The sequence below is a fragment of the Pezoporus flaviventris genome, unplaced genomic scaffold (assembly GCF_033815535.1).
Source record: "Pezoporus flaviventris isolate CSIRO_AGI_PZ_B2104156 unplaced genomic scaffold, CSIRO_AGI_Pfla_v1 ptg000007l, whole genome shotgun sequence".
In the NCBI taxonomy this organism is placed as follows: Eukaryota; Metazoa; Chordata; class Aves; order Psittaciformes; family Psittacidae; genus Pezoporus; species Pezoporus flaviventris.
In genome coordinates, this window is record NW_026892555.1 from 82,897,233 (window position 1) to 82,920,994 (window position 23,762).

A 23,762-nucleotide genomic window follows, 5' to 3' on the forward strand; every position below is an offset into this window, starting at 1 on the left:
AAATATTTCCTTTTCTGTGCCATTATTATATCTTGTGTGTTGAGACGGTTTATGCACAGTGGATAGAAGATACACTCCTAGCATGGTTAAATCAAGAGCTTTAGAGTGGGCAACTTGAAACAAGATGATACTAAGGCTCTTCCAAACGCCAGGTAAAAAAAAAATAAATAAAATCATAGAATGGTTTGGGTTGGAAGAGATTGTAAAGACCATCTAGTTCCAACCCCCCCCCCTCCCCAGCCACAGGCAGGGACACTATCCATTAGCCCAGGTTGCTCAAAGCCCTGTACAACCTGTCCTTGAACACTTCCAAGGGTGGTGTATCCACAGCTTCCCTGGGCAACCTGTTCCAGTGGATGCCCACCCTCACAGTAAAGAGTTTCTTCCTAATAATCTAAATCTACTCTCTAGCAGTTTCAAGCCATTACTCCTTGTCCTATACCTTCATGCCCTTGCAAAAAGTCTTGTAAAAATCAAAATATCTGAGAGCAAAAAAACATCATCATCAATTCACTCCCCAGCTACTGAAGTCATCTTTTGCCACTGCCATTCATGACCTAAGGAAGAAGATACACTTCTCACTTTCTGTCTTTTGTCAGCGTGTGCTCTTGTGAAGGCTGGTGTTTGTGTGCATCCAGGTGCATTAGAGTTAAAGCAGTTGCATTGTTCAAAAGCACCATGTTGATAGATCCCAATGCAGGATGGAGGTAGTAGTTATCTTAATATTTCTGCTGCATTTAGGTATTTTTATAGTTCTGGATCTTCTTTCCTGCTGAGAGAACAAAATAAAAAAGAATGACTTTGAAAGACACTATAATCAACCACTGCTGGCTGCAATTACATTGTGTACTTGATGTCTTCATAAAGTACCTCTAGTTTAAACCCACAAGTCTTTCAGCTTGAAATCTCTCTTGGCTCTGTTCTGTTATTTCAGAGGTGTATTTACAGGAATGATCACTAGAGTATATGGGTTTATATAACAAAGATATCAAAAAAGTGAACATCAGAAGATTAAATTCCATCAGCTACCTTTACAGTGAAAAAATGACCTTTTTTTTCAGTTTATGACATATTTACAAAGGAATGCCTCATGGACAATGAAGGAAAAAGATAATTTTTATTTCAGATCTGTAAAAGCCAATTCAGACTTGAGAAAATTATTAGATAGAGACTTTCAGATCTGACTGGTCATAAAAGAGACAGAATTGCAAAGTTAAGCTTGAATTCAACAACTGCTTTTTAAGTCCAAGTCAATTATGGACAAGTCTTCAGTGTTACAGCTTCTGAGCATGTGAATCTTAGCTATTACTGAAGATCTAGCAAGGAATTCTTTGCTATATGTGAAAATGCAACAATATGATATATTAAAATACATGAATATGACACTGAAAATAAATGAATATGATAAATTTGAAAGCCTCTGTCTTTTTGGAATACTTTCTTTTCTTTGTGCAACTATTGCTACTTTAACCTTCCTCTCCCTCCCCAGTGAGAAAGTCATTTTTCTGCAGTTTTTCCTAACAGCTTTAATCATTTCCTTGCAGTCTTGCCTGCGGGGTAGCAGAGACACATACTTTACATTTGCAAGGACAACTCCAAGAATAGCCTAGGGTCCTTGACTCCTTTGAGTCATTAAAGTTCTCTTAGGGACTTGGGACACTGTTTCTTTAGCAGGGCTTTGCAACAAGGTAAAATCCAAGCAAATGATCACCAGGTTGTTAACCTGACATGCCTCATTCCGTACCACAGACTGTCACCACATGAGGATAATTTGACCATTATCTTCCTTACCCATTAATGCTTTCCCCACCTTTCATTCCTCAGGCTTTGACAATGAAGTGTTGATGTCTTCCTCTATCTCAGGCTTGATAAGTTAAACAGGAGCACCTTATGTTTGAGTCAAGGGAAGGTCTTTCCTGCAGGACTGTGTGAATATGGAGACTATGGTCTCACCAGGGGACTACCAATTGATTCTCCTGCACGGGGTAACTGTGAAGTTGAAGACTGCAGTCCAGTTATTGTAGCTGGCAATCTGCTCCGTAGAATTGTTTGGGATTTAAGCACGGTCAGTTTGCCTGGCTAGGTCAGCATCTAGAAGATATGGTATCAGAATATTCTTAGTGCATCCTCCCATCTTCTACAAAAATAGATATAAATTAAAGCTTACAGATCAGAACCCTCCTTTTCTTCCAAAGGTGGTGCTACACATTTCATATAGTACAGCTGTTGACAGGGACCGGTCTGTGTCTTTCCTCCACCAACCATAAATCAGACCTGACTTGGGGGCAGTAAAGACACGTATACTGGTACAGTCATAGTGAACCTGCTGGGATGAAAGAGCAGGGTCTGTTCCCTGCCTTTATGCATTTTTCCCCAAGAACCTAAAAAATAGTCACGAGGATGAATACAGTTTATTTCTTCATAGGAATAAATAAAAAAAAAATCCAACACCCCCCCCCCAAAAAAAAACAAAAACACCACCTGAAAACCTAAACCATTTCCCATGCTCAGCTTCCTAAATTACTATGCCACATCATCCACTAACTTTCACCTCCTTATTCAGTCTCTGTGTGAGAATAACAGTACATTATCAATTCTTGAAAATACAATTTACATTCATACCAGTGTACTAATGGACCTTAATACTAACACGTGAAGCTTTATACCCAACCCTCACACAATGAAACTGTACATAGATGACTAGGGAATAAAAGATTTCTTTTACTGACACTTCTGTTTGAATAAAGATTATGTACGCCAGAAACTTTAGATGTGCTGATGGTTGTTGGCATATTTATAGGCTATTTAAAATCTTATAACCAGGACCCCGTATTGTCCAAGATGTATAAATACGTACAGAAATATAATTGAATGCATGGGTTCTGAAAAAGAAATTATCCTCAAGTGCAGAGTGTAGGAGACTTTATAAATCATACTCCTTTGAGAGTCTATTGAGGGGGGAGTATTATCGTATAATCAGAATGGTTTGGGTTTGAAGCGACCTTAAAGATCATGCAGTTCCAAACCCCCAGCAACTGGAAGGCGCACCTTCCACTAGACCAGGTTGCTCAAAGCCCCACCCAGCCTGGTCTTGAACACTGCCAGGGATGGAGCATCCACAGCTTCTCTGGGTATCCTGTGCCAGTGCCTCACCACACTCACAGTAAAGAATTTTTTCTTAATATCTAATCTAAATCTACCCTATTTCACTTTCAAGCCAACCCCTTGTCCTATCTCTACATGCCCTTGTAAAAAGTCCCTCTCCAGATTTCTTGTAGGCCCCTTTCAAGTGCAAGAAGACTGTTACAAGGTCTCCCCTGAGCCTTCTCTTCAGGCAGAGCAGAGAGGAATGAAGAAAAAATGTTTCCATCTCCTTGCTGATGCCTGTCATGGGAAAGCTCTTTGTTAGTCTGGTTTATTTAACCACTAGCTGGGAAGAACGGCACAACCCACAGTGCTGAGTGTCAGCAGAGGTGGAACCTCTTTGGACTTCCTGATGTCAAGAACCAACACCTGGTTCTCTCTGCCAGAAAAGCATCTCCAGGGCAGAGCTCCCATATTCATATGAGTGGCTCCAATAGATGTGTTTTGTCTTTGATTTATAGTTGAAATAATTTAAATATTTCTCTGCAAGGGTGCAAATTTGCACTGAATTCTGGCATTGGTGGCATTAAGACATTTCCTACGTTAACAAGATGGTAGGGGAGAGGGTGAATAGAAAGTTTGACTATGAATCACCTAAGGGAAATAATTTTGAGGCAAGTTGATATTTATAGTGATTAAGCAATTGTCTAAGGTTTTGATCCTTCAAAGAGGCATGAATATAAACTTTAAATCTGCGACTTGTCATACCAAAGACGGTTCTGTGACTGCAAGTGACATTGCTTTTATGTTAACAATCATCATACCTAAAGTTAGGCTGGGATTTTTTTTTTAAGATTGCTTATGCAGATTCCTTCTTCTCCTGTAAAAAGCCCAGATTTGCTATAAATTTGAGCTGACAGAGCTAAGCCACTTGTCTGAGGCTGTTCTACAGTAAAATTGTTTTATACTCTTGACAGCTGATTAACACAGAGAGTTCCCTGACCAGCTGATGGTTGAGAAATGCCATGTTTAAAGAGCCCCTTTTGTCTTATTGCCTGTCTTTGTGCACTGTGAAGAAAACAAAGAAATGTTAGCCCAATCCCAAGGTCACATTAGTTATATTTGCACATCTGTCTGTAAAGAAAATAATATATCCCTGGTGAATGACTTGTTTTCAAAATAAAGGAGATTGCACGAGAAAAACTATTACATTGCAAACTTCCCTGCAGCACAAGACATCAGGCCTGGGCCACAAAATGAGATTTGGGAGCCACAGGAGCTCACTATTCACTAAAAGCTTATCTCAGAGTATAGTGCCCCTGCCCTTTTTATTCACTTACCTGAATTTATCACTGTGACCCGTAAAATAGTTATCAGTACCTATAGGGCAATGATACACTGGACTTCAGTTGGTACTTGCCCAATTGCCTTAATCCAAGGTCTGCAAAGGTGTGTTTCATCTCTTGCCACTCAGAGGGAAGCTGCTGGGCCTTAGCTGCTCTGCTGCTTCATGAAGACTACCGAGAGAAGAAGGATATTATGGGATCATGCCCTTTTTTCAGCATTTTGGACACATCTCTGCAGAAAAGAGTAAAAGGCTGTATTTCACAGCTATGATATCATTCTTGTAAGCTATATTTCAGCATGAGCCACTATAAAACCTCCCCCATGACATCAGAGCTGTGAAATATAGCCAACTTCAAGTGCACAAAATTCCCCCATAGGAATAATTGTTTCCTGGCAATTGGCATTTGAAGGACTGATCCTTTGAAAGGCTGGCACAAATCCTGTCTAGGTAGCACTCGAGGCAGCACTGCTCAGGAAATGTTATGTGCAGGAGCAGAGGTATGGAGCCCCGCTGTGGGGTTTGTCCATAGGGGTAATGGGATGAGCACTGGGGGAGCCTGTCAAGTGATAATCTTCGCTTCCTCATGCCTCAGCAATCCATGCAGACTTCACTAATAGCAAAATAATAGGTTTGCTCATATGCTGCACTCCCTACCTCAGGCCCTGCCTTCGCAGTAAGGCAAGCCACACGCACACAGCCAGAGCTACCATCTCATCTGTCTTTTCACGTCTGTGAGCACAGATTACGATGGGTGTGCTGCTACATGGCAGCTTGCCAGGGATGCTGTTGCTGGGGCAATAATTAACTCACCTGGGCAGGCCCCAACCTCCCCACAAAGCATCCTAGCAAGAACACAGAAGTCCTGAGACATAATCTCCTCTTTTATATCAAGTCAGGGAAGATGCCCACCAGATCAGCTCCACTCAGAGCTGGGGTTAGAGTGGTGGATGTTGGCAGAGCCATAAAGGACGATACCCTACACGGGTCAGAAGGGTACAGGAGAAGGGTAAGAGAGACTATGAATGGAGAGAGAGTTAAAGCCGCCTCAGCTCTCCCTTGCCTGGTATCTTAATCTGCCCATGTCCCCCTCTAGCGACCTGCACATTTACTTGCCAGTGCTCCATGAACAGCACTGAAGGCAATTGTTGAACACATTGTGAAGCTTAGTTATGCTGGCGTTTTCTGTTCCTCCTCTGAGGAGGTCTTCTTGTGGTGGGCAGGGGGACTGTTCTTGCTGTTATATCTCTCTGTGTGCATGTTTACATGTATATGTATATAACCTTGTGTGTCTGTGTCTACCCTCAAAACACTCAGAGCCTTATGTGGACACGGCTCCCATGACCTACAGGACACAGTTGTTTTTACCTGCAGACAGTTCACTGGCATTAGTGAGAGCTAACTACAAACCTTCCCTCTTCTCTGGAGGAAACTACACTGCGTCAGAATTAACTGCAACTTTTACATTCTTCCTCTTAATGCTGGAAAACTGACTCCTTACATTTTTACAATATTTTACCTTGTGAAGCAGTAAAATTATTGTTTGAACAGCCCTGTTCCATTACCTACTATTCATCTAAAGGCTAAGAAAATTATTTACTAAAAGGAAATGTAAGAGACTTGATCTTCTATTATACAATTACAATGACGACTAGGAGAGTGGCTAACCCGAGGCATTGCAAATGCTTTAACTCCATCAGTGTAGCTCAAAGGTTAAATTCTGCCTGATTCACATCTTTAAAAAAAAACAAACACACATCGGGAAAAAATTGGCCTTTGCTATAGATTATGATCCAAGTAGTGTTGCATGAAAACACAGAATAAAACAAATTAAAAAAATCTATTTTCAATTTGACTGTCATTCCACAATCTTAGTTTACAAATATTGAGAGTTGCTCCATTGAAGTTTGTGAATGATTCATTGGGCTTTGATCAGAATATTGAAAAAAATAACTTTTTCAAAGAGCATTTGTGTGAAACTAAAGAAAAATTAATTAAATGATACTTCTCTAAGAGTATGGATCTGTTCAGACTAAAAATTTAACAAAGTATTTATGAAAAATATATGTGGTGGAATGTTTCTGTCAAGTAATTCTGTTCTCTTCACATTATAAAATGTTCCAAAGCTCGTTTATTAGGCATTTTGCAGGACTGGTTACATGAGACAGACAATATAATTTCTTATTCCTGAAAAGAAGCTTTCAAATTTAAAAAAAAAAAAAAACCAGAACTGTCTGCACTGTACCCTGGTACTATATGTGTAGCTTTTTTTTTGTGTGTGTGTGTGTGATAAAAATCATGCAATCTTCAGAGATAAGGATAATTTTCATAATTATTTTGTAGGTGCACAGATACTTAGTATTAATAATAGTAGAAAGTAGTAGCTAGTAAGAGCCCACAGGTAAAGATGAACTAGCAGATTTATTTTTTTTTAGAAGATATTAATGAAAGTATTAACATATAAAGTTATGCATTTAAAGATCTAAAACTCAGTACAAAATTCAGTAGGTAACTGAGAAAACCAGAATGTCCACTTCCTATGCAGTATCAAACAGGATAGTATGTGGGAGATATTAACAAATGTGCACATTTAATTCACTTATCTGTTTGCCTGACCCTTCTTAAATGAATTCAAAGGGACAACTCCTTGAATGTGAAGGAAAAATCCTGGAGTTACCTAAGTTCAGGCTCTTCAGCCCATAACAGAACAACAGAATGCCTCCTGGGAAGACAGTGAGCAGTCTTGCTAGCTCTTCTTCCATGTAAGGAGGTAACCTCATTGAGATCACCAATCAGAAACTAATCAGTTATATCCCAAAGCTCAAGCAGCAAAAAGATAAATGCCTGGTTTGCCTTAGTTGATTAATAGAATTAAATAAAGAGAAAAAAACAACCCAACAAAAAAACAAAACCACAAACATTGTGACTCCTTCCTACTCAGTATAAATTCACTCAGATTATTTGAAGGAATGCTTGCAACATTTTGAACCAGAAACAGCTCAGCTTTTCAGCAATCACTGTTACTATTCTACTTCTTTTTACTTATTTGCTGTAGTGATGAATATTAAGTACCTTTGAAAATGGTCAAAAAAGTTATTTTTCTTTTCAGAGATCCTTTGAGACTGCAAAGACTATTTAAAGAAGGAAGACAGCATGAGATTGGATTCAGTGCAGTAAAGTAGGTTAATCTGAGGACAAGACAAAACCCCATTATTTAGACCTTCTTGTGTTGCCGTGATGAGAACTTATCATTGCTTCTGGCTGCTGTTTTGGGCTGGTCAGCCCCACCAAACTTTCTTAACTCCGCTATCCCAAAGGACTAATGGCTTTCCAGAAAAGGGAAAAGTTTTGGTGTTGTCTGGAAACAGCAGGCAAGATATCCGTCGTTCCAAAAGAAGCTGGATGTGGAATCAGTTCTTTTTATTGGAGGAATACACAGGAACGGACTACCAGTATGTTGGCAAGGTAAGATTCTTACATATGCATTCTGTATTTTGGTTTTAGAAACACTGGTTACTACACTTCAGCTTCAAATTGTAATCAGCAACAGGAAGTTCCTCATTTAACCAGTAAATCCCATGGCAAATCATGCCCAATTATGTTAAAGATTTTCCTTTTTATTTTCGGCTGGAAATGATGCAGCTTAATTACAGAGTTGTCTAGGCTAGATTTTTAGCTTTAAACTGTAACAAGCATCTTCCCTCATGCTCATTAATTTTGCTGAAGTCAAAGTATATAAACCAGAAAACTTTCTGGTCCAAAATATTTAGGATTAACAGTACACATACTTCGGTGAGGATTCTCCCCAGCAAAAGGCAACCATCTCCCTTTTTATTTCCCACCCTTTCTCATTTTTATTAAGCACACAACAATGCTTGCAGCCATTTTCTGATGAGGTTTTGTGGACTCTCTAACATGACCTTAATACCACAAGCTATGCTATTACAAAGGGTTGAAGCTCACTGTGCATACACACTAAGAAGCAAAAGGCAGCTGAAGATTTTTAAGCTCAAAGCATGCTAACAGTTAGAAAAGGGTCTGTAAAAATAATAATGAAAAAAAAAAAAAAAAGGCACAGCTTAACTATGAGAATATCCACCTCCCTGAGCAGCAGACCCCATGTAGGTAACAACCTTTGTGTGAATCAAAGAGCTAACGCACTTGTGGTAGGTCTAAGGAGAATCTACACTGCCCAAGGTGCCACAGTCTATAGGAGTCCCTCTTGCAGAATGTAGAAATTATGCTATTGATGGTGACATTCAAAGCAGAAACAATAAAGCTTAGTTTTCCAAACTGAAATGGGATTGCATCTAATCTAGTTTGATCTCTCAAGCCTTTTAGCAAAGTCACAGTGGTTTTGATATTTTATCTCCCTCTGCAAGCTTCCGAGCAATCCCATGAGAGATGGTGGCTGCTTTTCTTGCCTGCCAATCAGCCGTCAGTCAAAGTTGGGTGTGACACTCCTTTCCTGCTAAATGGCTGCAAGGTACAATTAGCGTAATACTCATAGAGCTGTGACCAGAATAATCAGCATTCATAAAAGATACAATTGAACTCAGTTTATAGGAAAAAGCTGAAGGCAGAAAGTCCCCAGAGAGCAGAAATAGAGAAGGAAGACAAGAGGGTAAGGAAGCAAGGGGGAGGGAAGAATAAGAAGGAAGAACCAGATAAAACAGAGGTGGAAGGAGAAGAAAATTTACAAAGAGGAATCAAGATAGAGGAAGGAAAAGTGATATCAAATGGGAGTAGGAGATAGGAGTTGGGAGAAAAATGTTACCTAAAGAGAGCACATATGAAAACAGTAGATGAGTGAAATTAAAAAAAAAAATAACCCCAACAGGTAAGAAATATGGGGGGGGGGGGGGGGGAAGAAAGCAAATTAGAAGACAGCAGTCCTCTACATGCTCTTCTCTTTTACAGTCTGCTGAGGAGGTGGGGGTGGGGGTGTTCAGTGTAATGGTAATCTCTTTCTCCGAAGGTAAAGCATATGGTACTGAGGTAGGTTTTACAGCCTGTCAATTTCACTGTGAATTTTAACATTAAACCTGCTCAGCCCCAAGTCTCTCATTCTCTCTGCTGAAGAGCTAGAGTAGAAGCTACTGCCTTCAGAGGGAGTGATGGGGGAGCAAATATTACCACAAAATGAATTTACTGAGTAAAAAACAGTGTAGTTGAAACAGAAAACCAAGTAAATTTGAATTGGAGGCATTGATAGGAAAAATAATGTGGATGTTATTTTTAAAGGTTGTTCTTCTACCTATTGTACTTCAATACACTTCTTATTATAAGGCATAGAAACAACACTTAACGTAAATGTCATTGATTCTGTTTTCCTGGGGTGTTCACAAGTGGCCTTTCACATGTCTTACAAATGCCAGAACTGCTCACACCCTTGTAATTGAACAATTAGCCAAAAGGCATGGAAGAGCAGCCATTTATTATTAGAGAAAGTTGAGTATTGGTGTGAGTATAACTGATAGAAACAGCTGAATGTCTCCAAATTGAGGTAACCGGGCAATTTAACTGAGCAATTAAACTTGATTGGTGTGGGCAAATGAGGATAATGAACATGTTTCTGAAGCATATTTTTTTCTCAGAGGACTAAATGTTAACCTTGAGTATGAACTGAAAATGGTAAGAACATTCACTTATAGTCTTCTTATATTATAAAGAAATGTGAACAGGAAAATGTTTTAAAACAATAGCAGTATAGGTTTGTAAAGGGGAATTGTGTTTATGTCTTACTGTATAAGCAGTCAGACCTGGATCTTCTGAGTTTTCTTTTGTGCTTACTGGCTAAAGCTTGTGGGAATTAACATCATAATTACATTTAAAAAAATTCCATGTATACTACAAGAAGAAAAATCTTTTACTCATGCTGGTTTTACTTTTGTCTTTTCATTTGTAAACATCTTTATTTCAAACATCAAAATTTGAGATGCAAGAAGTCTGTTGTGAAGGATTTTAATAGCATTATTTCTATGAACTGCCTAGATTACAGTTGTAAAATCCTGTAACCGTTATACTGAAAACCACACTTTTGTATCATAATTTTAGAGAGAAGGGAAAGAAAAGTGGAAGAAAATGGTTTCAGGTTTAAGATAATAGAAAAGGTACTCTCTCTGAAAATATTTCTTAAGGCAGTACTGAAGGCAATACTGAAGCACCACCTGAATCATGGACCAGGGTACTCCTGTGCTCCGTACCCCATATACTCTATAACCAATGAAATCAAATGCTTTCCATCTGTTAGGAGATAATTGTCTAGGCACATGTGAAATAAAATAGCCCTGTTTTTGATACCCATGCGTACTGTCAGCTATTAAAAAGTGCTCCCCAGTTTTGTATGCTACACACTTTACTGTCGGTAAAGTATGCTGCTGTATCACACTGGACAAGAATATGCGGCTGCCAGAAAGAAGCTCTTGTCAGTACAAGGTGATTGTATGCTTTGGCTCTGAAACCAGATTCATCATTTTATTATACAGTTCTTGTATTTCTGAATTTCTCTATATTCATGAAATAAGACCTTTTAGAAAGATAGAAACTCACAACTTGTCTTGGTTAGTCTCAGACATAATAATATAAGGGACTCGTAGAAAAGTTCTAGACTGGAATTATTCATTGCACTGCTGAATAACTTGTGAACTACAGCTATTCATTGAAGTGTGATTGATAGGCACAGTGACATTTTAACCTGAAGATATCTTTTCTTCTGTTTCAAGAATTATGGCACTTGGTAGGGACTCAGTCCCAAAATAAAATAAAATATTACATGAGCATTGAAGTAGAGAAGTGCCCAGCGCTACTACCCTAGCCAAAATCTTCAACATTTGATTTGGGTTTTAAAAGAGTTCTAGTTATGCTTAGTACAATTTTAAAGGGCTGAAGTGAATGCATCTCTAAATCCCAGGTAAATGACAAAATGGCAGTGCAGCTGTACATAGAAATGGATGCTACATTCCCTAGTCTTCAGATATTCCTGGGCAAAAGAGTAAAAAAAAATCTGCCCTACTCCAGGGTTATATTGAAAGTATAGTTGTTACTTGTATGCACTTTGTCTTTGCATGCTGTCCCATTAGCTACATAAAGTCCATGTATTGGCTTCCATCATTGAGTGGTCTTGTGAGTGAGCACAAACCTACAAATCATTGTTATGTAAAGGGATAGGATGCTGCTTTCTTTTAGGCTAAAGAAAAATCTGAACAAGTCTTAAATCTTACTTATTAACTCAGAAACAGCTTCTGGCAGACTGCAGTGGAAAGGAGCAACTTGCTTTCCTGATAACAACAGGCATAACCATGGAACAGTTTTGTCACACTCAGTCTATCTGGCACTAAAAGGAAACTTCCAGACATACTTTTCATTTTTGCAGTCTTATTGATGTTCATATAGTTCAAGCAGTATGCTAGCCTGGAAGCTATCTGATGTTATTACCTGTATAACCTATCATAAATAATCATCGTCTGCTGACAACTCCATTTTTCAAGGAAGATAAAGTCAAAGTCCTGCTGCTGTGTGGCTTGGCAAAACAGAAAGGATACTACATTGCTGTAGGCAAAATCAGAATCCTTTTGTCTGATGCTTAAAGAACTACGGGGAACGATAAATTCCTCTCTGTCAGGAACAGTTTAAGGTACTGTTGATCCTGCTTTGGAGGAGGAGGGGTTGAACTAACTGGTATCACAATATAGTTTCAGTACCGGTTTTCTTTCTTTTACCAAATTTTACTTCTGGCTATAACTATTCTGAAGGCAAGTAGAACTGATCCATGCAGTGTATTTCTCCAGAAGCAATTCATACAAAAGGTAGAATCTCTCCAACCCACTGCAAGCAATAAGTCACATACTGAGACACAAATATCTGACTGTGAGTACACACAAGGGGGTATTTAAACAAGAGGTATCATATCTTAATTGAATGACATGACTACTAGCAAGAGAAACCTTCAGTTTCTCTCAGATCTTCAGTATAATAGCATTCTAACCTCATCAAAACTTTTGTTCCCTGCAAAAAAACGAAGATGGGAAGAGTCAAACTAAAATGTTTCTACCCATTTGCACTTTTAACATCTTTTATGTAGTTCTACTGGCAAATGCTTGCTCAGTATTTGTTGTTTTTTTTGTTTTTTTTTTACTTTGTAACCTGCACTGTGATATACACCAAATGCCTTTAGTTTCCTATTCCAAACGCAGTGTTTGTTATCTTTGAGGCCTAATATTAAAAGTTCCACTTGTGACTTCCACTTATTCAGGAAGTCTACTCAAAAGAGTTTTCAGTTTGCTTTGACACTCAGAATATCCTTTCTCTAGGGCTAGATTCTGCACTATGCTTCCAGGAGAAATGGCAGCCCAAGAGCCAGGCTTTAAGTCTCTGAATGACCTCCCAGTCCTGAACAATTCCTGGGCTTGAAGTGACTCACAGCAAAACTAAAGACAGCTGTCAGTCATCCCTAGGTTGCCTCAGTCAATCTGAGGGGGGCTGGGTGTTGCAACACCTCCTAGAGTATACACAAGGCACTGGGCTGGACTGAGATTAAAAAAAAAAATAATTAAAAAATCAGAGTTCTTACCCCTTCCTTCTCTTCCCCGTTTAAATGATTAGGTCACCTGCCTCCCGCTTCAATAGGCTGAACACTTATCATTCTCTTAAAAGATAGAACAAATGCTGGGGTGCATCTGCACTTCCTTTATTCCTCGTCCATCAGTCATATTTTATGTTCCACCACTTGACTTTCCCAAGCGCCCTTCATTCCTATATTGTATTGCACACACATACACACACTTGTCTTCTATTCCTCTTTGAAAGATTTGCTGGCGCTGATAGAAGTTCTCTGTACAGTCAGTTGGTCTCTGTGGAATAGAGATAACTGAAATGAGGGACAGTTGAGAGGTTAGAGGCCTAGGATGACAGTCCAGAAACAGCCTGAAGATTTTAAAATGTTATAGGAGGGCTAAGAAAGGAGATATGAGAAATGGGTGGGATGGGCAAGAATGTTATTCAGAAAATGAAAAAACAGGAAATATAGCATGGTTAATGTTTACTCTCATTGTAATTGTGAACCTACTTGGCATCATCCTTGTATCCAAATGTATTACACAATATAAGAGCCTTACAACCATCTGTTTCAAACATACCACATTATGGCACTTACAGTGTAATGGTACATACTTCCTCACCTTCTTCGCATTCTGTCTAGAGAAACAAGCAAATCCTGGGACCCTCAAGACAATATTTCTGTTAATTCTTATTTTTCATTTTTGTGCCCAGAATGAATATTTTTTTAATTTTTTTTTTTTTTTTTTATAATGCCAATGATCCTCTTGTACCAGTGCTTCATACTGGGCTACTCTTCTCACAGATCATCTTGTTAGCAATCCTCTTGTTAGCAATCCACATGTCTTCCTGAATTGCTTGCTTCTAGGCTTCTAGCTGTAGAAAAACAGCTGAACACATTAATCTTCCTTCCCAAGGACATACTGCAGGTAAAGTTCATGCTTTATTTTGGGATGTTTAGATCACTGGTCTTTGGAGCTGTGATGACATTTTCTTTCTGGTTTGTATAGCACAGTGAAGTCCTCACTATAAAGCTGCAACATCATGAATATAGAACTTGCAGGCTAGCAACAGCTAAAAAAAAATATAAATCCGTCAGGCTCAGGACAAAGAACCATTGTTACTCCACCATTTATTGTTTACAGTTGGCTCACCAAAAATATTAAACCATAAAGCTTAGAGAAATCTCTTTATTAAATGGGACTCCCATTGTCTATGACTTTTTTCTTTCACTGCTGTTTCCCTCACTGCTGAGCATAGGTTCACAGTGGGGCAGCGGCATGTTGAGAGCTGTGGCCAGTGAGTGTAACATTTCAAAACACAAACTGAAAATGTGTTGTGATGTGAATACCTACTGTTGATCTATATGCGCTAATGCAGACTGTGGCTTGCTTTCACCATTAATGGGGTGAAACAAACCTCAGCATGCACTTTCGAGTACTTCAGGATTCAGTGAAGCTTGTAGTTATCATGAAAGTCTGAGGTGGCAGATGAACGAAAGGGAAGAATCACCCTCCGGAAGGAAAGGAGAAAGGAAAAATACTAATCCTTTTCTCTCTTCTAACTTCACATTAAAGAAAAAAAATGGCAAAAAAAAACCCAACAAACTAACAAAAATAAATAAATAAATACAACAAAACTAACAAAAAAAAAAAACAAACAAACAAACCCAAAACAACAAAGGTTGTCAAGAAATAAAAACACTGAGTGAACTAGGAGTTAAAAACATACATTAAAGGAGAAAGGAAAAAAAGAAATCAGCAAATGTTTATGCTAGAGCTATTGTTCCCACTGTTTTCAGAGTTGTTTATTATGGAGACATATCATTCAATGAACACTGTGGTCGTTCTATCCCCTTCTTGCATATGCCAGTTCCTACAGAGTGGGATTCCAAAACAGCTCAGCTGGAATGGCCTCTCTGTATAGGAATGTTGTCTATCTGGCACTATTTCTTACTTTGTCTCTTTGAGAAACATTGAGCAGTATTTCACCGTTCAATGTCTATTGGAACAAAGATGGCTTTACTTTCCCATACAGGCTTATATAATGATCATCTTTAGCATGTTTGGCAGCTTTGCCCATACTATGTCTTCATGTTGGAAAGCGGTATCAAGTTAAGCCATTATTGTATAACTTCTGTGTTCAGCATCATGTTATTACTAATGGAAGGTTAAATTCTCTCTCAAAGACACAACCAAACAGCACAAGTGCACCTCTGACTCTGTGACATGCTTTCTCCTGCATAGCAGCGCTTGCAATCAAGTTGATCAGGCACTGATTTAAAGGGCATGCAAACTGAGGTGTCAGAGCATTCGTAGTTTCTTTCCGCTCCATGCTCTTTCTGTGGTTTTACACTCTTCAGGCCAGTTGCTTAAAGCAGAATTAATGCTGCTCACAGTTGCGAAAATTCCTCACAAAATGTCCTGTGCACATAAGGAATAACAACTGCCAAGGGGGTTGTGGGCAAAGAGTTAATGCCCTGTAGAGGAAAACTCTTGCATGTATATTCAAGGTAATCTTAAACTGATATAAGCTTGAGCCTTGTGCTACTTCCAAGTAACAAAGCCTGGAGGATATATTGCACTCACCTAATAAACCCATCTCATAAAAATATTTATTATTTTACCTACAGAAAATATTTTAGCAAAAAAATCTGTTTAGGTTGTTTAGACTTATGGGATCCCACTAATTTTGTTTGCTTCAGAGAGGATTCTTTTCTTTCATGAATACAGTGTATGATATAGTTGGGAGAGCGCAGACACAATTATTCTCACTAAGAGTTACAGGCTCTCCAGTCAAAATGAACCCACATTTCTAGGCAGGCAATGCTGGATCTTGAATTACCTGAAACCTAGGACTGAGTATCATTGCTGCCAGATAGAATCACAGAATAATTAAGGCTGTAAGAAACCGCTAGAGGCTACTTGGTCTAACCCCATCCTGAAGTAGGTCCAAGTAGAGCAGGCTGCTCAGGGCAGTGTCTGATCAAGCTTTGTGTATGTCCAAGGATGTGGATTTCACAACTTCTCTGGTCACTTCTCAGTGCTTAACCATCTGTCCTTTCTTTTCTTTTTTCCTCCTAATATTTAATCAGAATTTCCCTCATTGCAGCTTGTGTCTATTGCCTCTCATCCTATCATTACCTTCTCTAGCTCTGCCTTTTCTATACACCCTCCCATTAGGTAAGTGTAAAGAACAATAAGCCTTCTCTTTTTAATTCTAAACAAAACTCTTTCCTTCCCCTCTCCTTTTACATCATGTTCCAGCCTCCCCTCACCCTCTCAGTGACCCTTCTGTGAACTCACTGCCCTATGTTAATAGCTTTCTGGCACAGAGGAGAGGCAAAATTAGATGCAGTACTCCAGTAGTATTCTCTCAAACTCTGAATGGAGGATGATCAATTCCCTCAACCAAAAGGCTACAGTTTTGCTAAAACAAAAAAGGTGGCCTTCTTCCAAGCAAGGACGCACTGCTGATTCAGGTTCAATTTCTTGTCTGCTGGTATGCTCAGATACTTCACTGCAAAACTATTTTCTATCCAGCCTGTACTGTTGCAAGGCATTATTCCAGCATAGATGCATGACTTTACATGCTGAACTTCATGAGGTTTCCTTTAGTCCATTTCTCCAGACTGTTGAGGTCTACCTGTTCAATATTGAGAGCACTTCACCCAAGCAACCTCTATTTGTTATGATTTGCCAAACTTCCGAGGATGCATTCTATCAGTTGAGTCATTAATAAAGACACTAAGCAGCATTGACCCCCAGTATCAACCCTGAGGAGCACTGTTAGTAATCAGCCACAGTGAGACTTCCTACCACAGATCACAATCCTCTGAGCTTAGCTATTCAGCCAATTTTCCACCCACCTTACTGGACATTTTTCCAATCAATATCTCTCTGGTTTGTCTGCCAGGTTACTATGGGAGACTATGTTAAAGGTCTTGCAAAAGTAATACAGTATCCACTGCTCTCTACTTTTCCACCAGTCCCAGCAGGCAATCAGATTAGTTAAGCATGAATTTCCACTACTAAATCCATGTTGGTTGTTCAATGTTAGGTTTTTTCCTTCATGCACCTGGATTGAGCTTCCAAGTAGATTTGCTTTATAACTTTCCCTGGAACTGCAGTATAGCTGGCCAGTGTCTAGTTCCCAGATCCTTCTTCTTGCCCATCTTTAGATAGGTGTGGCTTTCCTTATTTTCAGAATTTATGAACTTTATCCAATGACTATCACTTTTCAGGCATTATCGAAGGGAAAGATTTCATCATCATCCTTAGATGCATCCAGTGTTGTCCTACAGAACTGACTTCCTCCAGTTTACTTAAAAGGCTTCTAATTAATTGGATTTCATCTGCTGTGGATAATGCTTCACCAGAATTTTCTGCTAGGCTTAAGGATCTTTACGGCCTGTGGGCAAATTGCACTTTCATGTCCCTGAGCAGTTCTTCTTTATTCGTGAGTAATGGGTCCAACATAATGCATCCTCTGGTCAACTCATCAATCAGCTGGGTCAAGAAATTGTCATGACATTCTGCAGAAAACTGGGTTGCTTGCACACAGACATATTGCCCTTCCAGCTAAAATCAGAATGATTGAAGTCTCCCACAAATACTATGGCCTGCAATCTGAAGGTTTCCTCCATCTGTCTCAAGAAGGCTTCATGTACTTCATCTCTTTGAGCAGGCAATCTGCAGCAGATGCCTACTTTGATGTCTTATGTTGGTCTGTCCTCATCCACAAGCTCTTGACTAATTTGTCAGCTCTTTCAAAGCTAAGTTCTGTCTACCTGTGCTGATCTTTTGCTAATCCACCTCCTTGTGTTCCTGGACTGGACTTTCTAAAGGGCCTACATCCTTCTGTTGCAGCATTCAAGTCATGTGAGCTATCCCTTTGCATCTTGACTCAGGCACTTTGAGGAATAATCATTTGAAAGAAGGCAGCAGCCTTGGCTAAGTTTTCCCATGAATATATTCTTAGGTATGCAACCTTCCTCAAGAGGGTCCTGTTGAGATTTAACTGTGCAGTTTTTTAGATTGTAGCTGCTGCCTTATACAAATACCTAATTGTATGTTTACACAACACAAATTTTGTTTAGAAACAAAATTGTGGACATGACAACATGGAGATACTTTCCCCAGCTTCTGAACTGTAGAACTATATGATCCAGGCTTACAAATAAATTAAAGACTCAACCAAACCTGTGGATATAGATTAATTTCCTTCTTGTTAAGTCTTACTAATTCTGTTAAATATTCTTAACTTAACTTACATATTCTGTTAAAACTGAACATGGGTGATCTTTGTTTGTCTATATCCTCCCTTCTCCATCCCCCTACTTTCCTGCCTGCCACACACACTGTTGTATAGCATATAAAATTCATACACATATTTCAGGATTTGATTGTCAGCATCAAGTGCTCAGAATATCAAAGGGTCACCTTTGTCAGTAAGCAAAGAATGAGCATTTGCTTTCAAGCGCATCCATCAGGGAGTAGTCAGAAGCTGTTACTTGCTGAAGAAGCCTGATGTTTTATTCAACTATATCCCACTAAAAACATTTCTGGATATTAGGCCAAGGAGGTTTTTTGTTGTTGTTTTGTTTTGTTTTTTCCTAGTTCATCTTTAAGATATATTCTTCTCTACCCCCACAGGAAAATAGAGGTTTTCACAGAATTAAAAATGTATTTGTTCATGTACCTTATTTTAGGTGCTGTATTTCCCTACCATATAATTTTGAGGCATTTTTGAAAGTTCATGAATCCAAAGAAAACACTTTTTCAGTGATGAAAATGTAAGCAACTGTCTCTGGGTAAATTCCCTGAGAAATCAAAAGTAATCAAAGCTGGGCACATAATACAGACTGATTTCACTAACCATGTGCATCATGCAATTTCGAGATTAAGGGATATATACTAAAATAAATTATTAATTATAGAAGTGCATGTTTGTTGAATGTACTCTTTTCTGAAAAAAAAATGTTTTCTCCTAATCTCAGTTGAATACCTGCTGTCATCTACTGATGGGTGAGTTCCCTTTATGGATGAGTAATGCAGTAGAAGACAGAAGTCTCATTATAGTCAGCTGAAGACCTTCAAAATAAATAAAAAATATTTATATCAAACCCACAAAAGTATTCTGCCATAAAATTGCTGGGTCCACAAAAAAACTCATATGATTTTTTTTTCCCTGTATAATTTATAAAAGATGAGACATACATGTGGGCCTTTTGGAGCAATTAGTATCTTTTCTTCTAAAAAAAAAGAAAATGAGATATAGTTTATATATGAATTAGTGAGCTTAAAAAGTAGAGGTACATTAACTATGCTGTAGGTAGATTTTCCTGTGTACATACCTGTCTTACATATATACAAGGATATCAAGATACTGGAACTATTTCGCTCTGACTTTGGAAAAAAGCTATAATGAAAGTTAGTGCTCTTGAGTTGCTTACACAATTCACACTGAAAAATGGGGCTTTAGAGTAGAGAGTTCCCTGAGAAGCATGCGTCCCTTTAGGGATTCATAGTTTTCCAGTTGAAAATAATTATAAATTAAGCACTTAATTTTCCTTAACTCCACTGATTACTCACTAAGAACAAAAGCACATACATTCCTTTTCATTTTACCAGAAAGTCTTAAGATACCTCAGAACGTTATTTGAGCTAATACAGTCAGCCCTAGAGGGAAGAAACTCCCCATCTACCTTATCCCTTAGCTAACCTGTGGTGACAGTAACCTTCAGCTTGTGGATAGTAATAAAAACCTGAGAGCAATTAGATTTTCTAGCACTGCAGCTGGTTTAGGAGTAGCTCCCCCCCAACCCCCGGTCTCCCTCTCCGCCTCTAAATCCAGCAGGCTGTGGCAATGCCGCAGTATTGCTAATCTTTACTCCAGTTAAACAATCCTCAGTCTTTCCACAAACTAACAGAACAAATTACACCCAAGGCTCTCAAATCATGTTATAATCATTTTGTACAGAACTGGATGTTGTTAACAACTCACATTTTACTGCAGGGAGAATGTAGAAGCATCACATAGTGATCTGTCTAAGATCAGACAGGAAGACTGTGACAGAGACAATATTAAAACCTGCCAGTCCTGCATTTGTGGCTACAAGCCTATCTTTCCCTTGCATATCCCTCCTTTTGTCAAAGACACACTTCACTCCTCATTAGTCTTTTTTTTCAGACCAAGAAAATCATCAGTAATGACTCCTCAGATTTTCCCATTTAGCCTTTAAGACTCACACTTGAATCCATTGACTGCCTATTCAGTTATAGTGGTAAATCTGCAGTGATGAGAGAGTCTGTCTCCTAAAACAAAATTACTTGTACAGCTCTTTATGGCTTTCAAGAATTCAAAGGCCTGAATTTTCATTCTTGATCACTGAAATGTATACACTAGCTAAGACAATAATTTTTAATCTCTCCTAATCTTCTGCTCAGCTATTCATGTAAGTTTTCGCAGTACCTGAGCTCAGGTATGACAAGTCTTGGGGTGGCTATGTCCCTTATGCTTTTTAGTGAGTAAATGCTAATGCCTCAACTAAAAGCAGTCCTCATGGTTACCAGGTACTGTTGCTACCATAGTTTAAAACCACTGATAAAAAGTGTTGATGATGGTCAGTATGACAAGTGCCAGATGCTAAAATAGATGGACCAAAAAGCACTCAAAAAACAGATTTTTTAAACTGTCTTGGCCTTTCCTAAGAGAACGACCAGATGTCCAGGCTTTTGTGAGGGTAATTGCAGAAGTCTGTACAATGCTCTTTTGTTACCATCACTACTGTTTAGCTGGATAGGGCTCTTTGATCTTTCAGACAGACATAATGAAACCAAACTGCTGTAAGTAAAACTGGGAAAATTCCATTTACAACCAAGGATTTTTTTTTCTTTTCTTTTTTTTTGAGAGGTAAGTTATTACTTAGAGCCAGAATTGTTTTGATTTCCTTAGAGTCTAAAATGAAGACTGTCTTTCTTACTGTTATACAGGAATTCAAAGAAAAACAAGAAGTTTGATGAAAGAATATGAAATTCAAGGGCCCGCATGTATAGAGATCAGACTTGACAGCACGGTCTCTTGTAACTTCTAAATTAAAGACCTGTTTATCTTTGTAAGGGCAAACTTTGTAAATTCCTACAGTAATTGTGCTTAGAGATAATAGGAGGAGGAACAAATAAAACTGCATTAGCACAGAAGAGATGAGCAGCACTTAGCTTGAGAGAACATGGAGGCACCTTCACCCAGTCTGCAGATTTGCTATATATTCATTAAGATCTGATAACAAGCTGCTCCTAGAGAGAAGGGCCAATAGAATAACGGACCTTTCTAGTCAGATATACTGCAGTGCAGGACCAAAGCTCTTATTCATTGTCCCTGTTTAATCACAGTGAAGAGCAGCAGCAGTTGGGGAACTCAAGAGGGAAAAGAGTTGATAGGCTGTAGGCTATGTTGAAACGATTGACACTTTCCAATTGATTTTTTTGCAGAGCTGATTAGCTGTGGCTGTATGTTTGCACTTCAGGTTAGAAAACCCATTTGTGATTTTGAAGGGTGTGTAATAAAGGTGTGAGTCACCGACGTATGGGTGCTTATTCTTAGCTTCATACATTTAAAATAGAACAACAGGTTCCTGACTACTGTTTAGACAGCCTATTCCATAAACCAAGGATCACAACATCAACCAGGCTGTTGTTGCTGTCTATCTCAAGCCATGTTGCCTCACATAATGGCCCTCACAAAAAAGAGAATAAAAAGAGCCTTCCAGTCTGCCTGGAGGGTGTCAGCCTGAAGGTTCCAAAGGGAAAGCATTTTGCCTCTTGTCTAAAGGCAAATTCTTATTCCATTGCCCTTTATACTCTACTTCTTACTCCTCTTTTTTTTTTTTTTCTGACTCCAGCACACTAGATTCTGATTATTGTGCATTTCATATGCTCTGTTTGTTTGGTTTTAAATCAGATACCATTACCATTTATTCTCAGATTACCTTTTGAGTACCTGGTTACTTCTGAATCTTAAAATATGCTTATTTCCTTTTAGTCCATTCATTTTCTGAAGTTGGTCAGCAGCACAAAACTCTTCTTAGCTTCTATTCGTGTCATTCATTTACAGGGAATAAATTGGCACTGCTACTTTTGAGAATGAATGAGAAAGTTTTCTGCCATTTTGATGCTCTCCAGAAAGAGACAGAACATCACCCTACTGTTTTTTTCTTTTCTTTTTTTCTTTTTTTTTTTTTTTAATTTCTCATGTAGTTCTTGATAACAAGACATTCTCTTTTGCAGGTGATACTGTTGTTGCTGAACAGTTCTATCTGACATCTATGTTTTTTTCCCATTTTCAGTGGGTGCAATTTTAGCATTCTTTTTCTCCTTAAATCTCACTACTTGCTTTTTTGTCTAAAAACCTTAGGGTTAGAGCTAAAAAACAGTGCTTAAGTTAAAGGTGGCCTTTGTGGAGTATTACTGTTTTACCCTTTGCTTGTTATACATTGAGATAACTATCTTAATAAAACATTTGATTTATGTTTTAATAGACCATCTATCAGATTCCTATATCCTTTACAAGGTTTTTTTTATTAATTGTTATTTCATTTTTCACTGAGTTTTTCCTGTAATGTACCTGATTCCATACAATCAGGGATGATACAGTTTTCTTAAACAAAGTAGCTTGCAGTTATGGACTTTTTATAAATCACAATCTGTAATGTAATATTATATTAATAAGCTTCCACACCTGAAGTACCAGGATTTAAAGTATTTCTGGTTCTGCTATGCAAACTTTTATAGACCAAAAAAGCACAATAAAAATAGGACATATTATGTTTTCTAGTAGCTCCAAAGAAACCAATACCCAAAATGTATCAATCTGCTATAACCTCAGTAATTCTTCAGTGCTCTATTTCTTTAATTTTTTACAGATTCAGTGTTTGCATTCTTGACATCAGTACTGAATTTTACCTTTTATAGATGACCAGAATATCCTACTGGGAAAAAAGGGTGATCTTATGACTGAAGGAATAAACACAGGAAGAAAAATGCAATATTCATGAAATAAGAGTTACTAAAACAAACAAAAAAAAAATCTAGTACACGTTGAGTAGTCATAAATTAGAAATAGCAGGAGAAGTAGAAAAACCTGAGAGGTTTAGACAGGAAGAAGCTAGTTTGATACGGCAATGAAAATGGCAAATGTTTGTACTCAGTTCTAATTGAGATAGGAGAATATTAACATCATTATATATTAACAAGGACCTGTGTCCATTCATACAAAAGGAAGGCCAGTTGAAATGCCGCAATTACGGAAAAATGACTAGCGTCATCAGCCCTTCATAGCTGGCCTCTTCTTCACTGGCTCTTTGGAATCCACTTGACGTGAAAACAGGTGAGTGGGCTTGTAAACGGGATTCCATCTGAGGACTCAGAAGTTCCTATTTTACAAGCAAAGACTGCATACAGGCTGGTAGCCCAGCAAAGAGAAAGAAAAGCATATGAATTATTATCTTTAAATGCTGGATGAGGATGAATGTATTTATGTGGGAGGAAGTTCTTAAAACAGAAAAATAATGCTGGTACAAGAACATCACATCTAATCTGGGCAAGAAGATCCTTTTTTATCACCAGAGCAACAGAGCAACATTTTCTTCAAATAGAAGCCTGTTGCACCTTTTTCTTCTCTAAGCATAGTGCTTAGCATAATTGATGCCATAAGAACATGGTACACATGTCCATAAGAAATCTGTCATTTCTGTGTTGCTAGATACCCCTGTGGACCT

At 38.4% G+C, this 23,762-nt stretch overlaps 1 protein-coding gene across 2 annotated transcripts in view; it reads left to right on the top strand.

The window, feature by feature from the left end:
- The window catches only part of LOC133267189 (cadherin-6), a 101,656-nt gene that overhangs the window by 45,838 nt on the left and 32,056 nt on the right, over positions 1 to 23,762 (top strand). For both annotated transcript variants that reach the window (XM_061449277.1, XM_061449278.1), the window contains exon 2: positions 7,539 to 7,894. In XM_061449277.1, the coding sequence (XP_061305261.1) occupies positions 7,667 to 7,894 (228 nt within the window). In that variant the 5' untranslated portion in view covers positions 7,539 to 7,666. The remainder of the gene's footprint in view (positions 1 to 7,538; positions 7,895 to 23,762) is intronic.